A 22792-nucleotide genomic window follows, 5' to 3' on the forward strand; every position below is an offset into this window, starting at 1 on the left:
ATCTCAGTCTTTCTGAGTAGCGATGAACATACAGATTTGTACATAGGTAACTCCCAAACGGAGAGTAAAGCTTTCCTTGAGGTTTTTTTTTTTTTTTTTTGGTGTGTGTGTGTGGGGTACATTTCATATGAACTTCAATTTAGAATCAATTTTTTTTTTTTTTAGTATTTCTGGTCTTTTTGAAGGGGGCAGGAGGTAAAATGATGAAGGCATAATTCAACTTAAGTAGGGCATGGGTTGGTGGGTAATTACACCAATGTCAAATTTGATAGCTACAACATTGGTTTAGTCTCATACAGTTCTGGAGGATGGAAGTCTGAAATGTACCTCCTTGGGCTGAAATTAAGCTGTTCTCAGAGTTGGTTCCTTCTGGAAACTTCTGAGAGGGAGGACGTGTTCCCTTGTTTTTTCAGCCTCTGCACGCCTTGTCTTCTGTCCCCTTTCACGTGTCACATCAGACATCTGCTGCCACCGTGGCATTTCCGGCACGGATCCCATCTTACTCCCTCCCTCGTACGAGGACCCGGCTGAATAATTCAGAGTGCTCTGCCCACCCCAAGATCCTCAACCGAGTCGTGTCTGCACAGTCTCTTTCGCCGCTTCAGGGGCCGGCTTCAGGGGTCAGCTCGGGGAGGGACTTCTTCAGACCTCCATGCCGGCTTTGCGTTGCTTTCCACGGATTCTCACGTGAAGCGCTAGGTGCGTCTTTTCTGACACTCAACGTCTCTCATGACTACGGATGGATCTGGGGACGCTGAGAGTCCGACGGTGGCAGGAAGTCAAAGCCCACTGGGCTAGCCTTGGCTAGCAGCTGTGCTGAAGGCTGACGTGAAGGGCTGGGGCGGCACTCCGCGTCGGGGGGACAGGTGGGCATTCTTGGCATGGTCTCCAGCCCGGAGGTGCTGCGTGCTGTCCTTTCCATTCTGAGTTTGGGGTGTTGGCACTTGAGCATGTCCCTCCGCACCTCCGCCTCGCTTAGGCGACCCCTTTGAAGTTCTGTATCAGCTGGTGTCTATAAATAAGGCATGCACAGGGCCATCAAAGCAGCGAGATGAAGGGCAGGGATCATTGATGAGATCATCGGCCGTGCGAGTCCCTGTCTGGGTGCACGTGTGGTTTCATCCTTCCTCCTCAGCCCCCCCCCCACCCCCAGATCTGGCAGGGGTGTAAAACATACGTGAGGAAGGCCCCAGAGAGGTTACACACGGCTCTGTCACAAGTGGCAGACTCTTTCTCGCTTCCCTTAAGCAAAGAAGGAAGAAGCAAAAAGCAAGGTGCCTTTGGACTGGAGCCCAGGCGTGCGCGGAAGTTCAGACGTCCTGGGTGTCCCAGGAGCGGGTGACTCCACTCGCTCGGTTCACTCCTGTCTCTCACCATGTTAGGTTCTCTCGTGTCACCCGAGTGGCTGCACCGTGGAGTTGGAGGGTAACAATGGCTACTTCCCAGATGGGGAAGCTGGGCTCAGAGAGGCCGGCCTGGGCTGCTCCCTGCGCTAACGAGCTTGTCAAAGATGATAAGATGCGCACCATCCAGCTTTAAAGCCGTGCTTCTCAACCTGGCTCCTTTAAAAAATAAAATCAGCCTTTCTCCAGCTGACATGATCATCTTCCCTGTAAATCTCCCCTCTCTCTCCTCTACCACAGGCATTCCTGGCCAATGGCCTCAGGAGCTAATGTGTAAAGAGACTCGCCAGGAAAGCAAGCCGTGCTGTGCGTTAGCTCGCATCTGACCTCAGCGTGGTCCTCGGGAGCTCGCGGGAGTGAGTGGCCGCGGCGGCTCTCCGGGGCAGGGAGCTGGCCTCGCACGCTCTACAGCCGTCAGCCAGTGGCTCTGGGGGAAGAGTGTCATCTCCTGGGCCTTCTGGCTCACGTGAGGAGCGTAATTGTCCAGAGAAGTGAGACACTGCAAAGCAGCTACACCAACCACAGCCAAGGCACAGGGGTGCCGGCTTGGTAAAGGGGACGCTGGTCACCCGGTGTCCACCCCCCACGAACGGTCCCTACATCGAATTACCTGCCTGCCCCCACGAGGAGCCCCAGGTACCACGGACGCCTCTTACGTTGTGTGATACCCCTGGACAACCTCCGCGCCGGACACCGGTGTCCCAGTTATCCCCAAATGTCTCTACTTCTTCTTCTTCTTCTTCTTTTTTTACATACATTTTCCCCCTTCACCAATCCACACAACCCGAGCTATCTCTTCCCGTCATGAGACAACCCAGTGACACGGACGGCCTCTGGGATAAATACAGTCTCTATGCCAAGACCCAGGTCCACGCGGCCCTTTATAAACTGGCCTTTGACACCTGCCAGAGTTCCCGTTCTCCTGGTGTTGCCGCTGGCACGTGGAGGGGCATCCGTGCTAGAACCGGCGTTCCTGTGGGTGGACTGATGAATGAAGCGTAGTGGTGTGGTGCAGGGGATGGTGTTTTAGGTTCATATGAAGAAAGCAATGTACTGTCTGAAGATGTGAGCCACGAGACGGGGAGAGGCATGAGCCCTTCCATGTCTTCCTTTGTTCTTCCTGCTTTAATGTAGAGCAATCTAGCTAACCGCCATTTGTTTTCTTGTTTGCTTTTTAAAAACCTCTTAAACGTCAGGGGTAATTCTACAAGGTCCAGACTCTGGCGTCTTCTGTATCTTCCTAGACTCTCTTTCCAACCCTACTTCAAGTCTATTTAATTTGACTTACACTGGGGATGCAAATTGGTGTTTGGCATTTACGCTGAAGACATGTTTCCTCATTTCCAAACTTCTGAAAGCAGTCTGACTACTTTTGTTGTAGATAAACAGCAGCCTAGAACAGTCCCGAGGATTTCTCCTGGTTAAGAAACCTTAGGAAGGAGGGACGGTAGAGAAGAGAGATGACAGAGAAGAGGGAGAGGATGGAGAAGGGGGAAGAGATGGAGAAGGGGTAAGAGATGGAGAAGAGAGCTGACGGAGAAGAGGGAGGATGGAGAAGAGGGAGCGGGCTCCTTAGCTCTTCTCGGGCTTTGAACCTGTCATTTCCTACCTCGCCTCTTTAGGCCTATATCATCATAGTGATCATATTAATTATCACCCCATAGCACAGCAGAGATGAGTTCCTCTTCCTGAGGACTCAGAGACCGCTCACATACAGGCATTAGCCTCAAGGCCCCCCCCTTTGGCCTTTACTTAGGCACTTACTTATGGACAAAGTCCTCGAATCATCGAGTGCTCATTTGTCTTAGTCGGTGGACTTTTGTGTAAAATTCTTGTCTGATGCATAAGCAGTAGGTGGAGAAAAATGTAAAATACCTTTCCTTCGGTCACTCATAAAGGCCTCCAAAGGAAAGGTCTATGGTTGCTTGTGTTAATCATTAAACAGACCGTGGGGTCAGTTCTGAACTTGCGCTCTGGCACAGGACACAAACGAGTTAGGTGAGCTGCAGTTCAGCCTGAGCCAGTTACCTGCATGGTAGCGGCGAACCAGACAACACTGCAGAGAGAAACAAGATCATTTAGAAAAGAAAGACAGTTTCTTCCTTGAATCCCAAGGAGCCAGAGCCCGAGAAAGGTACTGTTGGATTTCCAAAAAGTCTTGATTTTTCCATGTATCGCATCTCTTGTTGATACTGTGGCAGACAGAGAAGAAATAGGCTGTCTCTAGTAAGATCTTTGATGTTTTCAAGCTCCCGGAGGACGGGAGCCGGATCGGGAGAGAGGCGGGAGGAAAGAGGAGGGAGAGTGAGAAGATGGAGAAAGTGGGACGAGAGGAGAAAGAGGACTTAACTGCTCTCTGTGATTGAAAACTTTCTCATTAGAAGAGTGAAGGGCGACTGAGGACATTGAGGAAGAGCTGGGGGTTGGTTAATTCACACCAAGAAGAGGTTCGTTCATTGCTGATTTCCTTGCTCTGGGTTTGAGGAAAAAAAAAAAAGAGACATTTCTGAATGCGAAGAATTTATTTTTAAAACCTACTATGTGAATGTTTTTGCCTGTTGCTCAGACTTGGGAGTAGGCACTAAAATGAAATACAGCCAAGTTGAAAATACACTCCTCTGTGTGAAGTATATTATATTGCAAATGCCCCTTAGTGCCATTCCCTGGACAGCAGTCTTTCTGAAAATAGAATATATATATATTGTATTAGATCCAAATAGACCTAAAAATGGAGAGATTTTTGGCAACGAATTCTTGCTGGATCCATTTAGAAAGTTTAGAACTCTTTTCATCTCCGCAAGTCGCTCCTGGGCTTCCAGTGTTGGCGATGACTGAGAAGAACGGTTTCCCTAGCTTCCAGCACAGCGTGCCGCATCCCGGGGCAGCAAATACATCACCATGGTGTTAAGCTAATTGGAAGGGATGTTCTGTTTTGGGTTACTCCAATCAGGATGCACGTGCGTGCTAAGTGTTTCCGAGAAGGACTTCAGCTGGACGGAGTGGATTCTATCAGTCCTGCACAGATGAGACAGTCATTTCCCTTAGATAAGGTGAAGCCAGACCTAGGATATGAGAAAAATGCATTCGCCCCTTAGCACTTAGCCAGCATCGCGTGACATCTCCACCCTAAGAGACGTGTGGGAAGGGACGACTGGGCCCTAGTTTTCTTCAAGGAAGGGGGCCATGTCTAGGTTGGGTGGGGTCAGAGGGCGTGGCTCAAATCGTAGAATGCTATAGTCTTAATTTCGGTACTGGAAAAAGAAAAGAGAAAAGCAGGAAGAGGTCCCTTCTGGGAGGTGAGGGCTGTGTGTGGGAAAACTGGATCCGACCCACAGGACCTGAGCTAGGCTAAGCGAGCGGAGCGTCACGGGGCACTGGAAGGGCTGGGCAGGATTCTGGGGAGAAAGGGCTCCTTGAGCTGGGCCCGGAGGGAGAGCCAGGGATTCTGAAGGGCCACTGAGAGGTGGGACGCAGGAAGGGACCGGAGGAGCCGAGGCAAGAGGCAGATGTCTGGGCATCTCTGGGCTGGCCTGAGCATTGGTTTGATCACGAGAGCAGCTCAGGTGCAGTGCAGGGCTCGGGCTGGAGAGTGGTCCCCGGGAGAGCCCCAAAGACGGGATGGGGGTGGGGGCGGGGGAGGGCAGAACAGATCTCTGCCTGTAAACTAACATTTGGACACCTGGAATTTATTTTCAGCAGTCAACTTCTGTCCAGGAATGAGCTAATGAAAGATAGTATTCTTAAAAGAATTTTTTTTTATTGTCAAAGTAATGTACAGAGGGGTTACAGTTACATACATAAGGCACTGAGTACATTTTTTTTTTTTTTTTTTTGCCAGTCCTGGGCCTTGGACTCAGGGCCTGAGCACTGTCCTTGGCTTCTTCCCGCTCAAGGCTAGCACTCTGCCACTTGAGCCACAGTGCCGCTTCTGGCCGTTTTCTGTATATGTGGTGCTGGGGAATCGAACCCAGGGCTTCATGTATATGAGGCAAGCACTCTACCACATTCCCAGTCCCTATAGGGCCATTAAAAAAAATTTTTTTTGCAATCTTCTTTCCTAATTTCTTGTTCCATCACAGAAAAGTGGTAATGGATGAGCTAAAACTATAGCCTTCCTTTTCTTTTCGTTCCTTTGATTTGTTCTTTTATTGTCTTTCAGCACAAAAGCTATGCTGCCTCAATCAACATTGAAAATGCTTCTAAAGCTTGAACAATCTTAAGAGAATTGACAGCTGGGAACCATGACTGTCTGGCTGATCTCTCTGAGTATTGAAGTACTGTTTTTGGCAGGTGAGTAGAAGGAGCTTGAATGGATAATAGGTTAGCACTCAGGTTACCTTCAAAACTACTATTAATAATTAAAATAGTATTTTGGCTGTATTCCATAAACATATACAGATTTTACTTGCCAACTGAAAATATAAATTAAAAACATAATATTCACAGGATATATTGAGGTATCTGCTTCTGGGTTTAAATTTTCCATTTAATTTTTTTTTCTGATTAATATCTCCTGAGTAGCCCAGGCCAAAGTCCATGGAATTTCATATCCATTTTGGAAATCATTCCGAATATGTATCCAAATGTGAACACGAAAGCATACGGCCCTCAGCAGGTGCTGAATTAGGCACAGCTTCCGGAAGTTTCTGTGCTCCTCAAAGAGGAGAAAGGCAAGAAATGAGTAGAGATCTTTGTGTGTGAGGATGGCCATGTGATTTAAGTCTTGGAACAAAGGAGCTGCTGTGTGGATTAATTAGTGTCCGCGAGGCTAGTGCCGCAGGGGGTAGGACTTCAGAATTGGGGGGCACTGAGCTTCTGTGTGTGAGGGGTTTTCAGCTCAGCAGCCAGCCAGCTGGAACGCAGATGCCGTGCTTCTCCCGCGTGCTCACGTTTGAAGGTCATGCTTCTCGTTTATTCTCAGCCCCTCGCCCGAGTCTGCGCGTCCACCCTCGGGAAGGCAGCCTCGCGGGCGGCACGTGGCTCACCATTGACTTGGATGGTAGGTTTCCACTTTACAAAAACGGGGGCTTCCTTGACTAAGGAACTCGGCTCAGGGAATAGGAGCCCCGGCATTCTTGTCTAAGGACGGGTGGTGGACAGACGCAGCCACTTCTGCCTGCAGATGCGGATGCCCGTGGCCTGTGTGGGAACAGTGTGCACCCCGCCATGACGCAGCTGCCCAGGCTGTGGATGGGACTGTAGGAACCCTAGAAGGGCTGATGCGAAAGTGCACACCATCGCCCCGCACCCTCGGCTGGGGTGGTTCTACAGCTGGGAGCTTCAGCACTCCCATTTCTACCATATTTGCAGGGTGACTTGGAAAGTTGAAATATCCTGTCCCAGAGAGAGACAGACCCAAGGAGAAAACCGTTCCTCAGCTCATCAATCTGAGCATTCCTCGATGTGGCAGCCATAAATAGATCCCTTTGGAAATGAGTATTCCTCTCGTCTCCCTAGGTGGACCGAGTGTCTGATGGTACCTCCCTCCACGAGGCCGTCTTTTACATTACTCGGGGGCTCTCCCTGACCGGTTTCTCCTTACCTTATGTTTAGGTGTGCAGTCAGGTGTCCTCCAGCCCGCCAACGGCTCTCAGCTTGAGATACACCTGGTGAACGTGGCCCTGGCCACACTGCCAGCGGTGCCCTGTGATGTCTCCCTCGTCTTCTGGGATTTGCCTGTGGTGATATGCCAGACCAGGTATCTCCTCTCTCTCTCTGGAAGGAGACCCGAGAGGATGTCTAGGTTTGCTCATCTCATTAGCTTTCAGAGACATATTATAGCAACTCCTATTGTGACTGCGATGATCAGCTACAGTTCTTGATGTATTCTATATGGACATATTTCTCAAGCATTTCTTATCAGGGCTGGGAGGCTTCAGAGAAGATCAGGGCATGCATAAGAATGTTGAGACATGTATGAGGAAGAGCTAGATTATACCTCTACTTGATATTTGCAAGGACTTCTGTAGCTAGTAAGGTTGCAATAAGCACTGTCACTTTGTAATCAAAAGCACCCATCATTTAGAATAGGTATGGTTTTAATGACTGTGCATAAACTCAAAACCAGGAAGGAAGAATATTGGCTTTATGCTCAGTTTATTTGCTTATCTTGGCATTACTTCTATTTAGGAAATAGCTATGTAGTTTCAGGTCATCTATTGCTCTGCTAAAATTTTTATTGGCCTGTGAAGTTTACAGCAGTTCATTTTTCCTTTATGCATGTCTTAGAGACCCTTCATAGAAAATGGACCATTGACTAAGTGATAGAAACATTGCTCTATCTTTTGTTTTCTAGTCCTTATTTCAAAAGACTCCTCTCTTCTTTTTTCTTTTTGCCAATCAAAATCCACCAACCCTACTGCAACCCTACTGCATTTTCCTCATTATCCAAGTCAGTGTCATCTTTCCCTTCTTTGAAAGAAGTAACAATGCAATAACCTCCTTTAGTAGCTAATCCATGGGAGATATATCCCCTTCTCTCATCCATCCATCTATCTATCTGTCTGTCTGTCTGTCTGTCTGTCTGTCTATCGTCTCTGTCTATATATCTATCGATGTATGTATGTATGTATGTATCTATCTTCACAAACACATTTTTCACGCACATTGTCCTGAAGTGGGGACTCGTGATTCACACAGATGGACAGCATGGATGGCTTCCATGGCCTTGTTTCCTCACCCCACACTCATGCCTACTTGTCAGATTCATCACCACAGAGTCAAGTGCTTCAAGGCCAGAGACTTTGTTTAGTCTCCCCTTGAGGCATTGCACAACATTTTACAAATAGTGACTTCTCAGTAAATACCTATTGAATGTACTTCTGATAGTGCAACCTCCCTTTTAGAACATAGTTACCAGAGGGTCCTTAGGTTTTTTTTTTTTTTTTTTTGCCAGTCCTGGGGCTTGGACTCAGGGCCTGAGCACTGTCCCTGTCTTCTTTTTGCTCAAGGCTAGCACTCTGCCACTTGAGCCACAGTGCCACTTCTGGCTGTTTTCTATATATGTGGTGCTGGGGAATTGAACCCAGGGCTTCATGTGTACGAGACAAGCTCTCTTGCCACTAGGCCATATTCCCAGCCCAAGGTCCTTAGGTTTTATGATGAGCATAGACTTCCTTTAGGGATTTGTCATAAATTAAATCAAAGCTCTGAAGATCTGTATTCCTATCTCCTCAATCCCAGTATACTAATGCTTTTACAATGCACTCTTGATTTTATGTTTTACTTTTAGAGAAAAAGAAACCAGGTTGCCTTCTTGTACTTATTGAGTGGAATGTAAATACCAAATTTAATGAACACTCAGGTGTAAAAATAGTTTTGCATCAATGCAATACTGTCATACTCATTATCAGAAAAAGATAATAACTGTTTCCTTAAAAGCCACTGTTGCAGCATTGAAGTAAGCCAAATAATCAAAATCAATGTATTTTTTAGTAGCCACACTAAAAATAAAATTAAAATTAATTTTAAGATTTTTACTTAACCCACTATATGCAAAATATTGTGTCATCTCTTTCTGTTGTCTTTTGTACGCCAAGCCTTCCAGGATGTTTTTATACTCCTGGTGTATCTTAATTGGGATTAGCCACCTTTCACGTTCACGGAGGCTAGGGGTGAACCCATAAGGCTAATGAGCAATTCAGATATACATTTAAGATCATAGTAAAGATTTTGTTGGAAGTTCTGGAGAGAAGGTGTCTCTTAACTCTTGTTACTCATTGAATTGTTCCATCTTCAAAAATCAACATAAAGATGGGCCTGGTGGTATGCTTATAATCCCAGCAGCACAGGAGGCCGAGGCAGGAGGACTGTGAGTTTGAGCCTAGCCTGGGATATATAGAAGTACCCCCAACTCACACAACAAAAAATGGAGAAGGAAGGAAAGAACAAAAGGAAAAAAAAAAAGAAAGGCCCCTAATTTTTCCTTGTAGTAGCAAAAAAGTTTCTCTGTGAGGGAAAGCAGGTCCAGGGCTCTGTGTTGATTGAATTATGAGGTGATTTTAGGCTACTGGGATATATTGTAACACTGCAGTTTCTTATTGGCAGCAAGTAAGATCAATAATGCCTTTTCACTAGAAGGACTCTAGGATTCAAGCCTCACTCCGTCCTGAACATACAAGTCTCAGCTTATCTGGAACTGTAATTTTATTGTTTCTTTTTAAAACAGGATCTTCTTGCTGTGTAGCCCAGGCTTGTCTTAGCCTGCTGTCTTCCTGCCTCAGCTTCCCAAATGCAGGGATTACAGGTGTGGGCCATTATGCCTAGCAGGATTTTTTTTTTTTTAATCGGCTCTGGGGCTTGAATTCAGGGCCTAGGTGCTGTCCTTTAGCTTTTTTTTTTTCCCCTCGAGGCTAGCACTCTACCACTTGGGCTATGGTTCCACTTGTAGCTTTCTGCTAGTTAATGAGAGATAGTCTTATGAACCATCCTGTCCAGACTGGCTTTGAACCACGATCCTCAGATCTCAGCCTCCTGAATAACTAGGATTACAGGCGTGAGCACCTGGCACCTAGCAGGTATTTTAAAAAGGGGAACTTAGTACAGATGATCGAAATCCCTTACAACTCCTAAAGTCCCATGAGCCTGCAATTCTGAGAGAACTTTTTCTTTGTTTGCATCTCAGGGATTTTCAGTAACACTGAGAAGTTCCCTGTGACTTCTTTGGCTAAGGAATCCGGTCTCTCCACACTGTGGTTATTCTACGTAGATGTAGGAAGTACAAGGTGGAATGTAGAGCTGCTCAGTCACGTCTTTCCAAAGTGCGGGGGGGGGGGGGTGGGGAATCTGGAGCGGTCAAGGTGGCCGCTTGCTTCGGGAGTTCCTGGTTTCTGCCCCATCAGAACGTCCCCTTCCCGCCCGCAGATCTCTGCCGTCTGAGGGACACGCAGGGCTGTATGCCTTGCAAGTGCGCTCCGGGGGACGCGTGGTAGACGGCCCAGGACCGGAGTCAGACGGCAACTGGACTTTCGAGGTGGGTTGTGAAGAGGAGGCATATGGGTTTGCCTGGCCGGGGAGCGTCTGGCTACCACCAGAGAAGTACAAGTGCAAAGAAGAGCCAAGGGTTGACTTCTCCATCAGGCTCGGATAGGCACGAAAGAGGAAGGAGAGACAGAAACAGAGACAACAGGAGAGACAGACACAGAACAACCGGCAGGAGGGGCGCTGCTGCGGCCAGTGTCTGACCGTATTGGACATCTACTTGCGTTTCGTTTTATGTTGGGTTCAGTGTCAGGTCCATTCCTGCTTCGTTTCCTCCTAGATATCAATTTGAAAGGGCAGCTCTGACCTTTCCGTAAAAGGCGCCGCTTCTGTTGGCAAAGGTGTCTCGGAGCCGTTTTGAAGCACAGTTTAATCGCTCACGGATGCTTCTTCAGAATGAGACTTCACCTTCCCAAGTCACGGCTCGGGAGGGAGGCCCACACTTCCTACAGGAGGTTTCAAATTTGCCCTTCCAGCCCGAGAAGCTCTTGTTCCTTGCAATTTCACTTACGCACACGTGCAACAGTGGGAAACAGGAGTTCTGCACTTCTTTCTTTGCCTTTTTGTATATGCTCATCTTCTTTTTTTAATTGTATAAGTTTAGCGTGTTGTTAGTCGTGTCCTATAAGTGTTTCCATTTGTGGATGTAACCAATTGCACAAACCTGACAGAGTTAAACAGCTAGAATGTATTAACTTATAGTTCGATAAGCCAGAAGTCCATCCCAATCCGTGTACACTACAGTCAAGATATTGGCTTGATTTCCAGGTGTGTGTGTGTGTGTGTGTGTGTGCATGTGTGTGTGTGCACGCGTGTGTGTTTGGGGATGTTCCATTATCTTTTCCTCCACGTGGCTAGCTCGCCTATTTCTTGTAACGGTTCAGGCTCCTGACGGTGGGAGCCACTGCTCACGGCAGCGTCTCTGGTGGATTTTATCCAGGTCCCCACTTTCTCAGTCCTGGAGACAGGGCCCCGGTGGCTCATTCTCTCTCTTTCTTCCATGTTCAAAGCCAGCAACCGCTGCTAGAGCCCTTGCACGTCCTGTGCGTGTTTCCAGGAACCTTCCCCCATGGAGATCTGTGTGATGATCAATCAGGACGAGAGACAGGCCATCTTCCTATGTGAAGCCCCAGTGTCTTAGTCTCAGCGGTGGTGTTCTTTGGCACCTGAGGTCACAGGATGACAAGTGTGGGTATCAAGGTGCACATATCTTCAGTAGACCATTATTCTACCGACCGTACGTTGCTTAGAAGAGCTTGTTCTATGGGGTATGTGTCTCATGTTTCTTTGTAGCCCCTGTTTCCTGTCAAGAGTAAGAGCTTACTATCTACCCTCCTTAATTAAGTCTCAGGGAATGTAAGATATGGGATATGCTGAATAATTGTCTTAATCACTACACGCCCTTTCAGACAGTAGCTTTCCTACTTATTAAAAGATCAACAAAGGCAATGGGAAGGAAAGAAATGCTTCCTAAAATCGCATATGAAAGGAAACAAGTCTGTGTGTAGCTCAAGTGGCTTGGCCGGTTGATGAACTATCACCAGGGGGTGCAGTTAATGAGCAGCGTTTTAAGCTAAATAAAACACAACCTGTCTGTTTGTTTTGGGACCGGAGGAACTATGTGCATTAAACATTAATTCCATCTCACCAGCTCCCTCCAAAGAGCCTGCTGTGGGCGCTGACAGGTTTGAACAACTCACAGAAGGTCCACCAAGCATCTGGTGGCTGTGTCTTCCTTGTTCTGATGATGGGCTGTTTCTGCTGCCCTCATCCACGCTTCCCGCCCCCCTCCCCGCCCCCTCACCGACCGTCATGTCTCGAGTCTGCTAGGTGAACGGAGGCCTGCTCCTCTTAGAAATGTACCATTTTATGTTGTGTTGGTTCAAAATCCAGTGCCATCCTCCTGGTGGCTTTGCCCAGAACAGAGTGTGTTCCTTCAAGCACGGAAGAGTTGGAAGGGAACTAAAGTACTCTGTTGCCCCCCAACCCCCTGCAACTAGCTGGTAGGAGGATTACAGATGGAGTGCAAGGTCTTAACATTTCCAGTCAGAATCACAGAAGAGTGCTTCTTTCTCTCTTTGGTTTGAACTAGTTTGCTCCTTTGGCCTCAGTTTCTAATTTGTGCCAGGCAGGGTATTAAGTATTGATCCATGTTACTAGGCTCCAACTGAAGTCACTTTGCCACAAAGGCCCCTTCTCTGTGGGGGAGAAAGCTTGCTCTGGGTGTCTGGGTGGCTTGGGCGAGGAGGGAATGTTTGGCGGCGAGGTGCGGAACTGAATTAATCTTTTACCTTTGGGTGAGATCAGAGCCGGGCCTTCATCTGTGAAATCACAGCATTCTTGTTTTGACTCCATGCCTGTATGTGTTTTCTATGAACTCTTTCCGAGCTCTTCCCATGAAGAGAGTGAGGACAGTGGCCTTGATGGCAGACCAGCCTGTGTGAATCAATATTTAACACCCCCGTTTGACGGGCTGACGTCGTGGGCTTTGGTTGAAATGTCTGCTGTGTTTCCTGCCTGGTCGGGGATGTTGATGAACAAAATCATGTTATTCCCTGCTGAGATTTTCTTTGATCAGGGAGACTCCTAGCGTGCTAGATGTAGACCAAGTGGAGCCGTTTGCTATGGTCTACTTTGCAAACAGGAAGCCCTTGTGGATGTCAGGAACAGAAAGCAGAGAAAGTAGGGGTGACAGTCTCTTCGTGGGTGAGCGATGGTCTCCGGGTCACACTCGGCTGGCCCAGTGCTTCTGTTTCTTCGCGTTGTCCGGAGTATAATTTCCCGCTGGGTTCTTGCACTCATCTTAGATGAACCCAGATGCCCCTCGGTGAGAGGACTGGTCCCACTCATCCCCTGATTTCCTTCCTGACCGTGTAGCCCTCCTCCCGGACGAGGCGACTCCGCTCATGCATGAAAACTCAAGCCTCCTGTCTTTCTGGGTGTGCAGGGGAAGGCGGTGCTGGCCCTTCTTTCCAGGGCTTGTTGTGTCAGGCTCTGGGCTTCCAGACGAAGGAGGCTCCCTACCCGCACGTTGATCTGAGCACCAAGGTCCAGCTTCACCGGATTCCCCTTCTGCCCCCGATACCATTTCCCTCCTCCTCCAAGAACGGAGACACCTTCACCGCCCCACTCTTGATCGCCTTTCTCCTGACGGGCCAGGAGGCATTTCTGCAACCGGCATCTCTTGGTGGTGTGTGTGTCCAACTTCAACTTCCCATTCGCACGGTTCACTGATCCCTGCTAAGATGCCGGCTGATCATAATTGAGGTCATCACCCTTCCAATTAAGTTAATGAATTCTAGAAAAGCAACGAAAAAAAAAACAACCCAGCCCTTTAAGGTTGATAGACACTCAATGACAAGGGCAAAACGAGGATGAGGGCTTGCCTACTTCCCCTTCTGACATAGTGTGTTCTTTGAGGACACAGGAAGGCAGGTAGAACAATGTGGATGTGTGGCCTTGGCCATACCCTCATTACCTCATCTGCAGAAGGAATAGAACCCTGTGTGCTTCACAGAAACAGAGAGAGGACCGGAAAGAAGCAGGTGTGGACGTGATCTAAGGAGGCCTGTCCATTTCTTTTTTGTCCTTAGATTAACTAATGCTGTAAGAGGAATGGCTGTCCTTCTTGCGTTGGTTCTAATGAAGTCCTTGTGCATCTATTTTCTACACAGTTTTCCAAGGTGCAGACACCCCTTGTTTATCAAGTGAGTCCGTCGAGTGGAGTTCCAGGTAAGACATCTTCTAGTAAAGCAGGAATAATTGCTAATGCACGTGGCACACTTACCTAGGCGGGCGGTCTCTGTGAATGAGAACATTTAGCTTCTTCTCAGAATGTGATTCTGAAAATAATTTTTAACCTTTGGGTTTATTTTTTAACCTGGTTTGGTTTCACCTCCGGGCACTTTTGTTCTGTTTCTTAACTATTAGTAAGAGAAACCCAAACATGATAAAAAGAAGAAGAGGCCAACAAAACTAAACTATTGGATGCTGGGGAATGCAGGAAATAGAAATCATTTGTTTTAATTTTGTAATTACTCACTGTAATCCATCTACAAGAACAAATATTTGCTGAATTCCCAGGTATGCCAACTTCCATTCTAAGCTCTGTGTAAACTTCCTCATTAATTTCTCACAAAACCTTATCCCTTGCATTTTATTTATGTTGGTAGTTTAAAATTTTCTTTTTTTCATTTATGTATATTTATTGTTATTGTAAAGGAAGTAGGCTGGGAATATGGCCTAGTGGTAGAGTACTTGTCTCGTATACATGAAGCCCTGGGTTCCATTCCCCAGCACCATGTATGTAGAAAACAGCCAGAAGTGGCACTGTGGCTCAAGTGGCAGAGTGCTAGCCTTGAGCAGAAAGAAGCCAGGGACAGTGCTCAGGCCCTGAGTTCAAGGCCCAGGACTGGCAAAAAAAATGGTGATATATAGAGGGGTGACAGGTAAGTGAGCTAATGAGTACATCTCTTTTTGGACAAAGTCGCCTTTCCCCTGCTCGCTCTCTGTTTTTCCTTCTTATCTCCTCCCCCACAAGTTGTGCAGTTCATTTTCAGCATGGTGTCCAGTGAGTATCACTGCTGCATTTGTTCACCCTTTGTCCCATCCTTTCTGTCCCTCCCCTCCCCAAAACAAATAAACTTACAAACAAGACAGAAGGTACAGAAAGCAAGACAAACACCACCAACAACAAAAAAAGAAAAACCCCTTTGTTTCCATTTCTTGGAGTTCGTTTCATTAAACATATATGTTTTATATGTTTTATATGTTCGTATGCACATTGAGCGTTTGTGATCCTCTCCTAAGAATATCCTCCTGTGATCTCACTGGATAAATGCCTAGGGACCTGCATTTTTATTTTTTAAATTATCTTTAAGTAGTTGTACAAAGGAGTTTCAATTCAATACATCAATTTATGAATATAATGTATCTTGGCCAATGTCACCACTTTCATCATTTCCTCCACCACGTGGTCCAACCCCACCCCTTCCCATGTACTGGGTGTACATTGGGTGTTGTGACTGTGTTCACCCCTCCCTCCCCTCTCCATTCGTCAGTCCCCCTCCCCTTGTCTCCCACCTTCCTCTGAAAACCCATGTCAAGTTGCTTGGATACCCTGGAGAAGGCCACTATGCCTGATTTTTATCTAGAGGATTTATTTATAATTTACAGAGCTCTCAGCTGTATAAAGACCAGGAGAACAGAAGAGAAGATTGAGGCTAGGGGATTTACATAAAGGAAGGGATTGCAGCTGAGAAATAGATTTAATAATCACTAAGTCTGCCTTGAAACGAAGTCTTAAACACAGCCAGGATTATGTATACTTCGCTGCCTTGCTCTTGGCACTTGCCTACTCTCACTTCAGGTTTTTAAATTTTGTCTCAGGTTTCCAGAATGGTTTGTGTTAGGAATATAAGTCACTACTTATATATATATATATATATATATATATGTATATGTATATATATATATATCTGTCTAAATATATAAGACCAATCTAATGATTTTGATTGTTTTAATTGTTCAGTAATGCCATATTAAATATCTAAATTATTAAAAAAACATTTTGTACATTTTGTTTGTGTGTATGTATGTAGACACAGATTTTACTTATGTGTTTTAAAATTATATTATAAAAATACTAATTTTACTTGTAGAGTTAGATCCAGCTAGTCAATAACCAAGGCATGAGAATATTTTATTTTTTTAAAAAAGCAACCACGGTGGCCTGTGAAACTCCCATGCAAACATTTGGGTCCTGGCTGCTTGAGTGTGGGGGGGGGGCCCTAGGTGGGATGACGGAAGCCTTGTGAGGATGAGGGGTGAGAAAGGGAGACCAAGGATTAGAGATGGGAGATGGGGCCTCCGTCGGCCCTCACCCCGATCTGTCACGGCCATGGCAGGGAACCTGAGAGTCCACACTGTGGCAAACCCCGTGAGCTCTGTGTAAGGCCTCAGCTTCCCGCTCCTCGTACCCATCCACCGTACCCATCCACCCGTGAGCGGAACTGCAGAGCCATGGGCCAGGCTCCCCGCCCCCCCGCCAGCGCCACCCGGTGGCTGCCCAGGAAGGAGACACAAGCACGCAGCGTGGACAGCACGTCAGGGGCCGGAAGGGTCGGTGATCTCAAAACACCCCTAGATAGGAGCCTGGTGATCTTCCTTTTATTTATATTTTGCTTCACCAGCTGACAGCTCTCTTACCTCTAATCATTTTTCTGTGACACTAGAAGTTTACAGTGTACGTGACTAAATTCTCTAATTAGTTTGAAGACTCACGCATCGAATAATTTAGGATTGTGTGGCGAATTTGACCTGGCTCCCCTTGTGATAGTGGGGAGGCTCATAGTTTGGTCTCTGCAGGTCTGGGTTCAGGTGCTTTTACACCACGCAGGCAGTCAGCTGCTGGACTCCGTGGCAGGGCCTCCCCTGCTCTGTCAAGGGGCTGCCGGAGATTCCTTTCCCTCCCGGGGAGGAGGGTGGAGGCCCCCCGGGCCCCTTGCTGAGAGGTTGTTGCTTATGTAGGGTGGGCTGCAAGAAGGGGCAGATCAAGGAGAAGTGGTTGCAGGATGACTAGGGCCAGGGCGGAAGTCCTCATCCATCCACCGCAGAGTGGCAGACGCCATTGCTTTCTGATCTCCAGTTGCTCTCCCTCCCATTTAGGGGCAGGGTCTTCCTGTGGCAATGGAACACCATCTCTTCTTGTTCCAATCCCCCTGTCACTCAGCCCCCCTCCACCAACCTTTCCTTGTCCCTCCCTCGTCCTTGGCCAGCTCCCAAGCAGTGCTATTGCTTTCCGCTTCCATGACACCCCCTCTTCTGGAGCTGGCCCACGGGAGCCAGGGCCTGTGGCATTTGCTGGTTAGTTTAGCAAGTGTGCGGAAGGAAGTCGCACCAACATGGCATGTGCCAGGCCCAGCGAGCCTCTCACTTTGGGTAGCCGTGGACACTGTGCGGAAAGCAGCCCTCCCTCCAGGAATCCCTCCGTGTCCTAGGGTTCCTTCTGTGTCCGCGCATGGAAGATTACGCCTGTGATTGAAGTACTTGGCTGTTATAGCTTTTCCATTGTGCAGTATCGACAGCTGGATCGCGTTACCGTCTTTGCCACCGTGCGGCTTAGTGAAGAAGTATTTGGTTGTGTACGTTATGACCAAGGTGGTCATATTGAATATGTGGATGAAGGGCAAGCAGTTTATCTTATACATATTTGGGCCAAGTCCATTAAAGAAATGGAAACGTCTTCCCACAGGAACGCTCATACAGGTGTATGGTTGGATCATCACTGGGAAGCTGGAAACCTTTGACCTTGATGAGGAGTACCTCGAGAGGTAGGCAAGTGTTTGTTGTGGGCAGCTTCCTGAGGGTCAGCTTTCTCCATAGCGAAAAGTTGCAGTTTATACAGAATCGTCTTCTTTTCTCCTTGTGGTTTATGGCCCTCGTGATTTTACTTCTTTAATGGAATTGTGAATAATTGATTACATTGGTTCGTTTGTTTACTAACAACTAGTCACTCTGGGCTAAATGTAAACTGTGCTTTAAATGCATCTGTGGGTATTCTAGTTTGGTTTTTACCCTTCCTTGCATCTCTCCCAGGCTAACGTAAATTCTCTCTCTCTGGTGTGCCAGTCTTGAGACTTGAACTTTGCCTGGGCGCTATCCCCAAGCGTTTTATTGCTTAAAGCTAGCACTGTCCCACTTGAGCTACTCCTCCACTCCTGGCTCTGTGATGGTTAATTGGAGATGAGAGTCTCACAGTCTTTCCTGCTTTGAACTTCAGTCCTTAGAACTCAGCCTGCTAAGTAGCTAGGATTACAGTGTCACTGTGAGTGTCACTGGAGCCTAAAGTCGACTCTTTATAAAATGATATGTAAACACAAACGACCATTGTCGCTTCTCTATTTGGTTGTTATTCATGTGTGTGTTTAGAAATCTTGTGAGTGGGGTCAGGGAAATATATAAACACAGGTACTAAAGGACATTGAGTTTTTAGTGTCTTTTTTGTGGGTAATTAAGCTGCCAACATGCCTTTCTTCACTTAAGACCCGAGTAAGGGAAAATTAGACACGGGGTATTGACTCCAAGTCACTGGGGAGGTTATATTTCTTCCACTTTCCATGTCCTCGCAATAATTGCTTTATTTTTTGAATGAGGACAGTTAGTGCCTCCCACAAACTGGACAGTCTCAACACTTCCTGTCTGGTCTTTTTCCCCACCCCCCCCTAGCATGGATGGCTTAGTAGTATCATTTTCTACACCCTCCCCCTATGGTACAGAAACTTGGACCACGAGTCCAGCCCTACTTTCTGGAAGAGAATTTGACTCAGCCCCCTGAATTGCTACCCCACGCCCCATAAATTCAGGGAGTTCTATCAGCTGTTTCCACGGAGTCATATTGACTGGGAGAGTGCACTGTTGTATCCTGTCTTCTGTCTTTCTTCTTTCCCCCTAGCCCGTTAGTCTTGGAATCTCAAGGAGACAAGTGGGTGACCCCTTGCTCTCTTATAAACAGACAGAATGGAAGCCGGTGAGTGTTTCTTTCTTTACCAGGGTGTGTGCTTTGGGATTCCTTCCTAAGACTATAATACATATGCAACCACCTAAACATGTGTTTATGACTCACTCATTAGTATTAACATCTCTACTAGTTACTCAGGGCTCACCCTAGGCCTAGGCTGGCCTACTCAGCGTTGAAGTCACGTGTGAATCTCGTGACTGTGTGTGACTAGGAGCCTCTCTCTATAGATGAGGAAACAAAGGCACACACAGGTAAAGTCCCTCGGTCAAGGCCTCGTGGAGAACAAGCAGCCGTGCCTGGACTAGAACTCTGTTTGACTCACAACCTTTGGCGCTCACGCCTCTCACTGATGTGGTACGAGGCCAAAGAGCACAACCGATATTTATAAAAAAGAAAACGTGTCCGCTGACTCCGGTTCACACCACCAACATTTTGCTGGATTTTTACCTCCTCCTGGACCGAGTGGATTAGTTTTCCTTGGTGGTGGTTAGAATAATTATCTTCTGAGGTTAATTGGGACAAGCCGTATTCTAATAATGTAGTTTCTTTCTGGTGTCTTCAATATGTTTGTCCAGGATTATTACTGTTTTCTTTTTGAGTTCATCATTTTGTTGATGGTTTTGTTATACTTGTCAAATATTAGATTTCAGAGGTAAAGGACCAGATGGAAGTCAGGAGCAAGTTAAATTTTGTCTTTTACCTTGTGTGGATAGCTGTAGTTAGTTATTAACCCAAGCCATTTCCCCAGTTAGCCTATTCTACCTTCAGTACCCATTCATTTTCTTGGGCGAATTTGCCTTTTATTCATTTATTTATTTATTTATTTATTGATTGATTGATTGTCAGTTGTGGGGCTTGAATTCAGGGTCTGGCCTGGGCGCTGTCCCTGAGCTCTTTTTCTTGAGGCTGGTGCTCTATCTCTTTGAGCTCCACGTCTGATTTTTGAGTGGTTTATTGGAGATAAGACGCTCACGGAGAGTTTTCTGCCCAGGCTGGTTTTGAACTGCGATCCTCAGATCTCAGCCTCCTGGATAGCTAGGATTCTAGGCGTGAGCCACCTGTGCCCGGCTGTGCCTTTTCTCTTTGTCCGCTTCGTTGGTGGCTGAGCGAGTGGGGACTTGTGCTCTTACCTCGGCTTGTTTCTCCTCTCCCTCCGCAGCTATCTCGCGCGGGAGGAAGGTGGCCTTGGCTCCGTGCAGTGTCGCGTGGACGGCAACTACATCGGTCTGTCGGCGTGGTGACGGGGTCTTAGCGCCTTCCCCTCTGTCCCGATAGGACAATTTCAGGAATCCATTTTCATGAGGCTAATAATCATAATCAGAATAACCGCTGCTGACTGAAAAATCCCCAAAAGCACAAAAGCAACCGGCTTGTGTAGAGATGAGTCCTCACAGGCGGCCTGAGATGTTGGTAGAAGTCTTTCCCCCCTTTCCCAGGTCAGAAAAGTAACGCTGCTAACCAGCGAGTCCGCGTTGGTATCTCGCGTGGTCTAAATCGAAGCCAGATGACCTTCGTGGGCCGCGTGTCCTTCCGTGGTTGGGAGCCCCCTCTTGCGTGTAGGCCGCGTGTCCTTCCGTGGTTGGCAGCCCCCTCTTGCTGGGGGCGCCATGCCCACGGGACGCTTCCTTCCTTAGCGTCTGAGCCGTGGCGGCAGCAGCCCGGCCCGGGAGGCTCTGCCGGCCCCGCCACTCACGCGCGTGTGCCTTGCGTTCCAGGCTCCCAGAACGTCAGCTTCTCAGTGTTCAACAGAGGAAAGTAAGTGACCGGGAGAAGGCAAATTCGTTTGCACGTGAGCTTTCTCTCTCTCTTCCCTCACATGCTTTGACTCGAATAATGGGAAATTTCTATCACCACCAATGGAACGGTAACACTAAACTGCACGTGCCCCCTTGATTCCCTTTCCGGGGTGAACACGGCTGCCCCACACCGCTCCCGCCAGGCCCGGCTGGCTTCCGTGCTGGCACAGACGCGGGAGGCCTTGCTCTGGGGTCAGCTCCCCGCACTGCGTCTGCACGCCGGTCACGGGCGTCTTCTGGTCTTCTGTGGAGTGTAGTTCCGTGAGAGAACGCGGTGCCCCTCAGCCAGGGCCTCCTTCCAGATGGAAGGGTGGGCCCAACTTCATCCGGTGCTGGAGAAGTAGATGGATGAGGATTCCGGATTTCTGTGTGCCTTAACTCGTGTTCTGCCACGCTAGAAACCGTTGGCCACGTGCTCTCCTTCAAAGTGGGTTGTTGATCCGGTATCGATCTCATTGGGATGCCAGCAACACTTTTAGCTTCATAGCTCCAAGTATAGATGGACTCCTCTCTCTTTTCCTCAAAGATAAAATGGGTCAACTTTTTATCCAGCATGGACCAGCTCCGTACCAGGTGCTTTCACGTCTTTCAGTTCATTTCGTACTTCTGAGACGGTGCACAGTAGCTACCGTTCCCATATGAGAATTTTATAGGCGAGAAGACACACGTTGACCCCACCCTGTTGCTCCCCGATAATGGGAAGGAGCTGGCATCTCAGCTGCTCTTACGGTGACCCGAGTTCATCCCTGACCTTGCGTTCAGGCAGCCAGCTTACAGGAATGGCCGCAGGTGTTTTATCCTATAAAATGAAGCCTTGTCTTTCTTGAAGGTCGATGGTGGACCAGAGTGCATGGCTTGTCAGCGCTAAGCAGGACCTTTTCCTCTTCCAGACTCACTCAGGTACACTGTCCCAGCACCTCCGGCTCTTTTCTTCTCTTCCCACACACCTCACACACCAACAGACTCTTTTTCTTTCCTCCGGAAATTGCTCTGACCGCTGACGTCTGACAGTGTCCCGTAGGGTCCAGATGGCTGTTGGGTTTTCAGTGGCTCGTATCCATGTCTGCTTTAGTTTGTATAAACCGTGTATCACATGGCAGCGTTTTCAGAAAGGCGTAACGGCGTCCTGTGCAGACCTATCACAAGTAGGTGTGTAGCCCACGCGGCCTTGTGATGAAGTCAGGCGAGGAAGGAAATGGCCGGTGTGGAAAACGGCTGCCAGCGTGACGCGATGTGGTGTGTTGCATGCAGCACGCCGCAAAATAATGAGGAAACGTCCAGTGCGGCGGACGCCTAAATCGGTGCACTCCTTGGTTACTATTAAGGATTGTACGTGTTGGTAAGTACATGCAGAATAGGTTTATTTGAATTAGCATCACCCCAAGGCCAGCGACGCTGTGTCTTAACAGGAGCCGGGGTGCGACGCTTATTTCATGTAACTATGAGATAGGGAGCAGCCCCGTTTCAGACGGACTGACAGAGGCACAGGAATGTGTTCGAATCTCTGCTGGAAGGCGCAGCCCCCCCTCAGAGGCCCAGGACTGCCCTGTTCCATCGGCGAGGAGCGGCGTCCAAGGCCGGTTCCCGTCTGTTCCTCCGCTCATGGCCTTCCCACGGGTCACGCGAGGCCCGGAGGCCAAGAGGCCGCCTTCCTAAGGCCGCGTGGTGTTGCCCAAGGGCCTTTGCCGATGCCCTGCACGGCGCTGCGTGCCTCCTTCCTTGCAGATACCGATCGGGTCCTGTATGATGCACACGCACACGCGCGCGCACACACACACACGTACATATATATTCATAGTTTGTTCCCATCGTGTGCGTATGAAAAATGACTCTTCTTAGAAAAATGCCCGTTGTGACGGGACTTGGAGAGCCCACAGATAAAGGATGACCCTTTCTATTATTGTGTTATTATCTGGGTCATGTTCTGATCTAAATTGGGAAGCTTACTCTTTGTTTTTTCTCTCTGCCCTCTTGCAGAAATTCTCTCCGTGTTCCCGGAATCGGGGAGCCTGGGCGGAGGCACAGACATCACCATCACGGGAGACTTCTTTGCGGCTCCCGCCTGGGTCACCGTCGCAGGTAACGCGCCCTGGCCG

General features: G+C 48.1%; 1 protein-coding gene across 1 annotated transcript in view; it reads left to right on the forward strand.

The window, feature by feature from the left end:
* Window positions 1-5416: 5416 nt before the first annotated feature.
* The window catches only part of Pkhd1 (PKHD1 ciliary IPT domain containing fibrocystin/polyductin), a 268602-nt gene continuing 251226 nt past the window's right edge, over window positions 5417-22792 (forward strand). The window contains exons 1-11 of the mRNA XM_048347537.1: window positions 5417-5693; window positions 6325-6402; window positions 6957-7101; window positions 10266-10374; window positions 14057-14114; window positions 17635-17713; window positions 18835-18909; window positions 20060-20124; window positions 20616-20655; window positions 21526-21596; window positions 22674-22775. Coding sequence (XP_048203494.1) covers window positions 5645-5693; window positions 6325-6402; window positions 6957-7101; window positions 10266-10374; window positions 14057-14114; window positions 17635-17713; window positions 18835-18909; window positions 20060-20124; window positions 20616-20655; window positions 21526-21596; window positions 22674-22775 — 871 coding nt within the window. The 5' untranslated portion in view covers window positions 5417-5644. The remainder of the gene's footprint in view (window positions 5694-6324; window positions 6403-6956; window positions 7102-10265; window positions 10375-14056; window positions 14115-17634; window positions 17714-18834; window positions 18910-20059; window positions 20125-20615; window positions 20656-21525; window positions 21597-22673; window positions 22776-22792) is intronic.

This window comes from Perognathus longimembris, chromosome 6, assembly GCF_023159225.1.
Source record: "Perognathus longimembris pacificus isolate PPM17 chromosome 6, ASM2315922v1, whole genome shotgun sequence".
Taxonomy (NCBI): domain Eukaryota; kingdom Metazoa; phylum Chordata; class Mammalia; order Rodentia; family Heteromyidae; genus Perognathus; species Perognathus longimembris.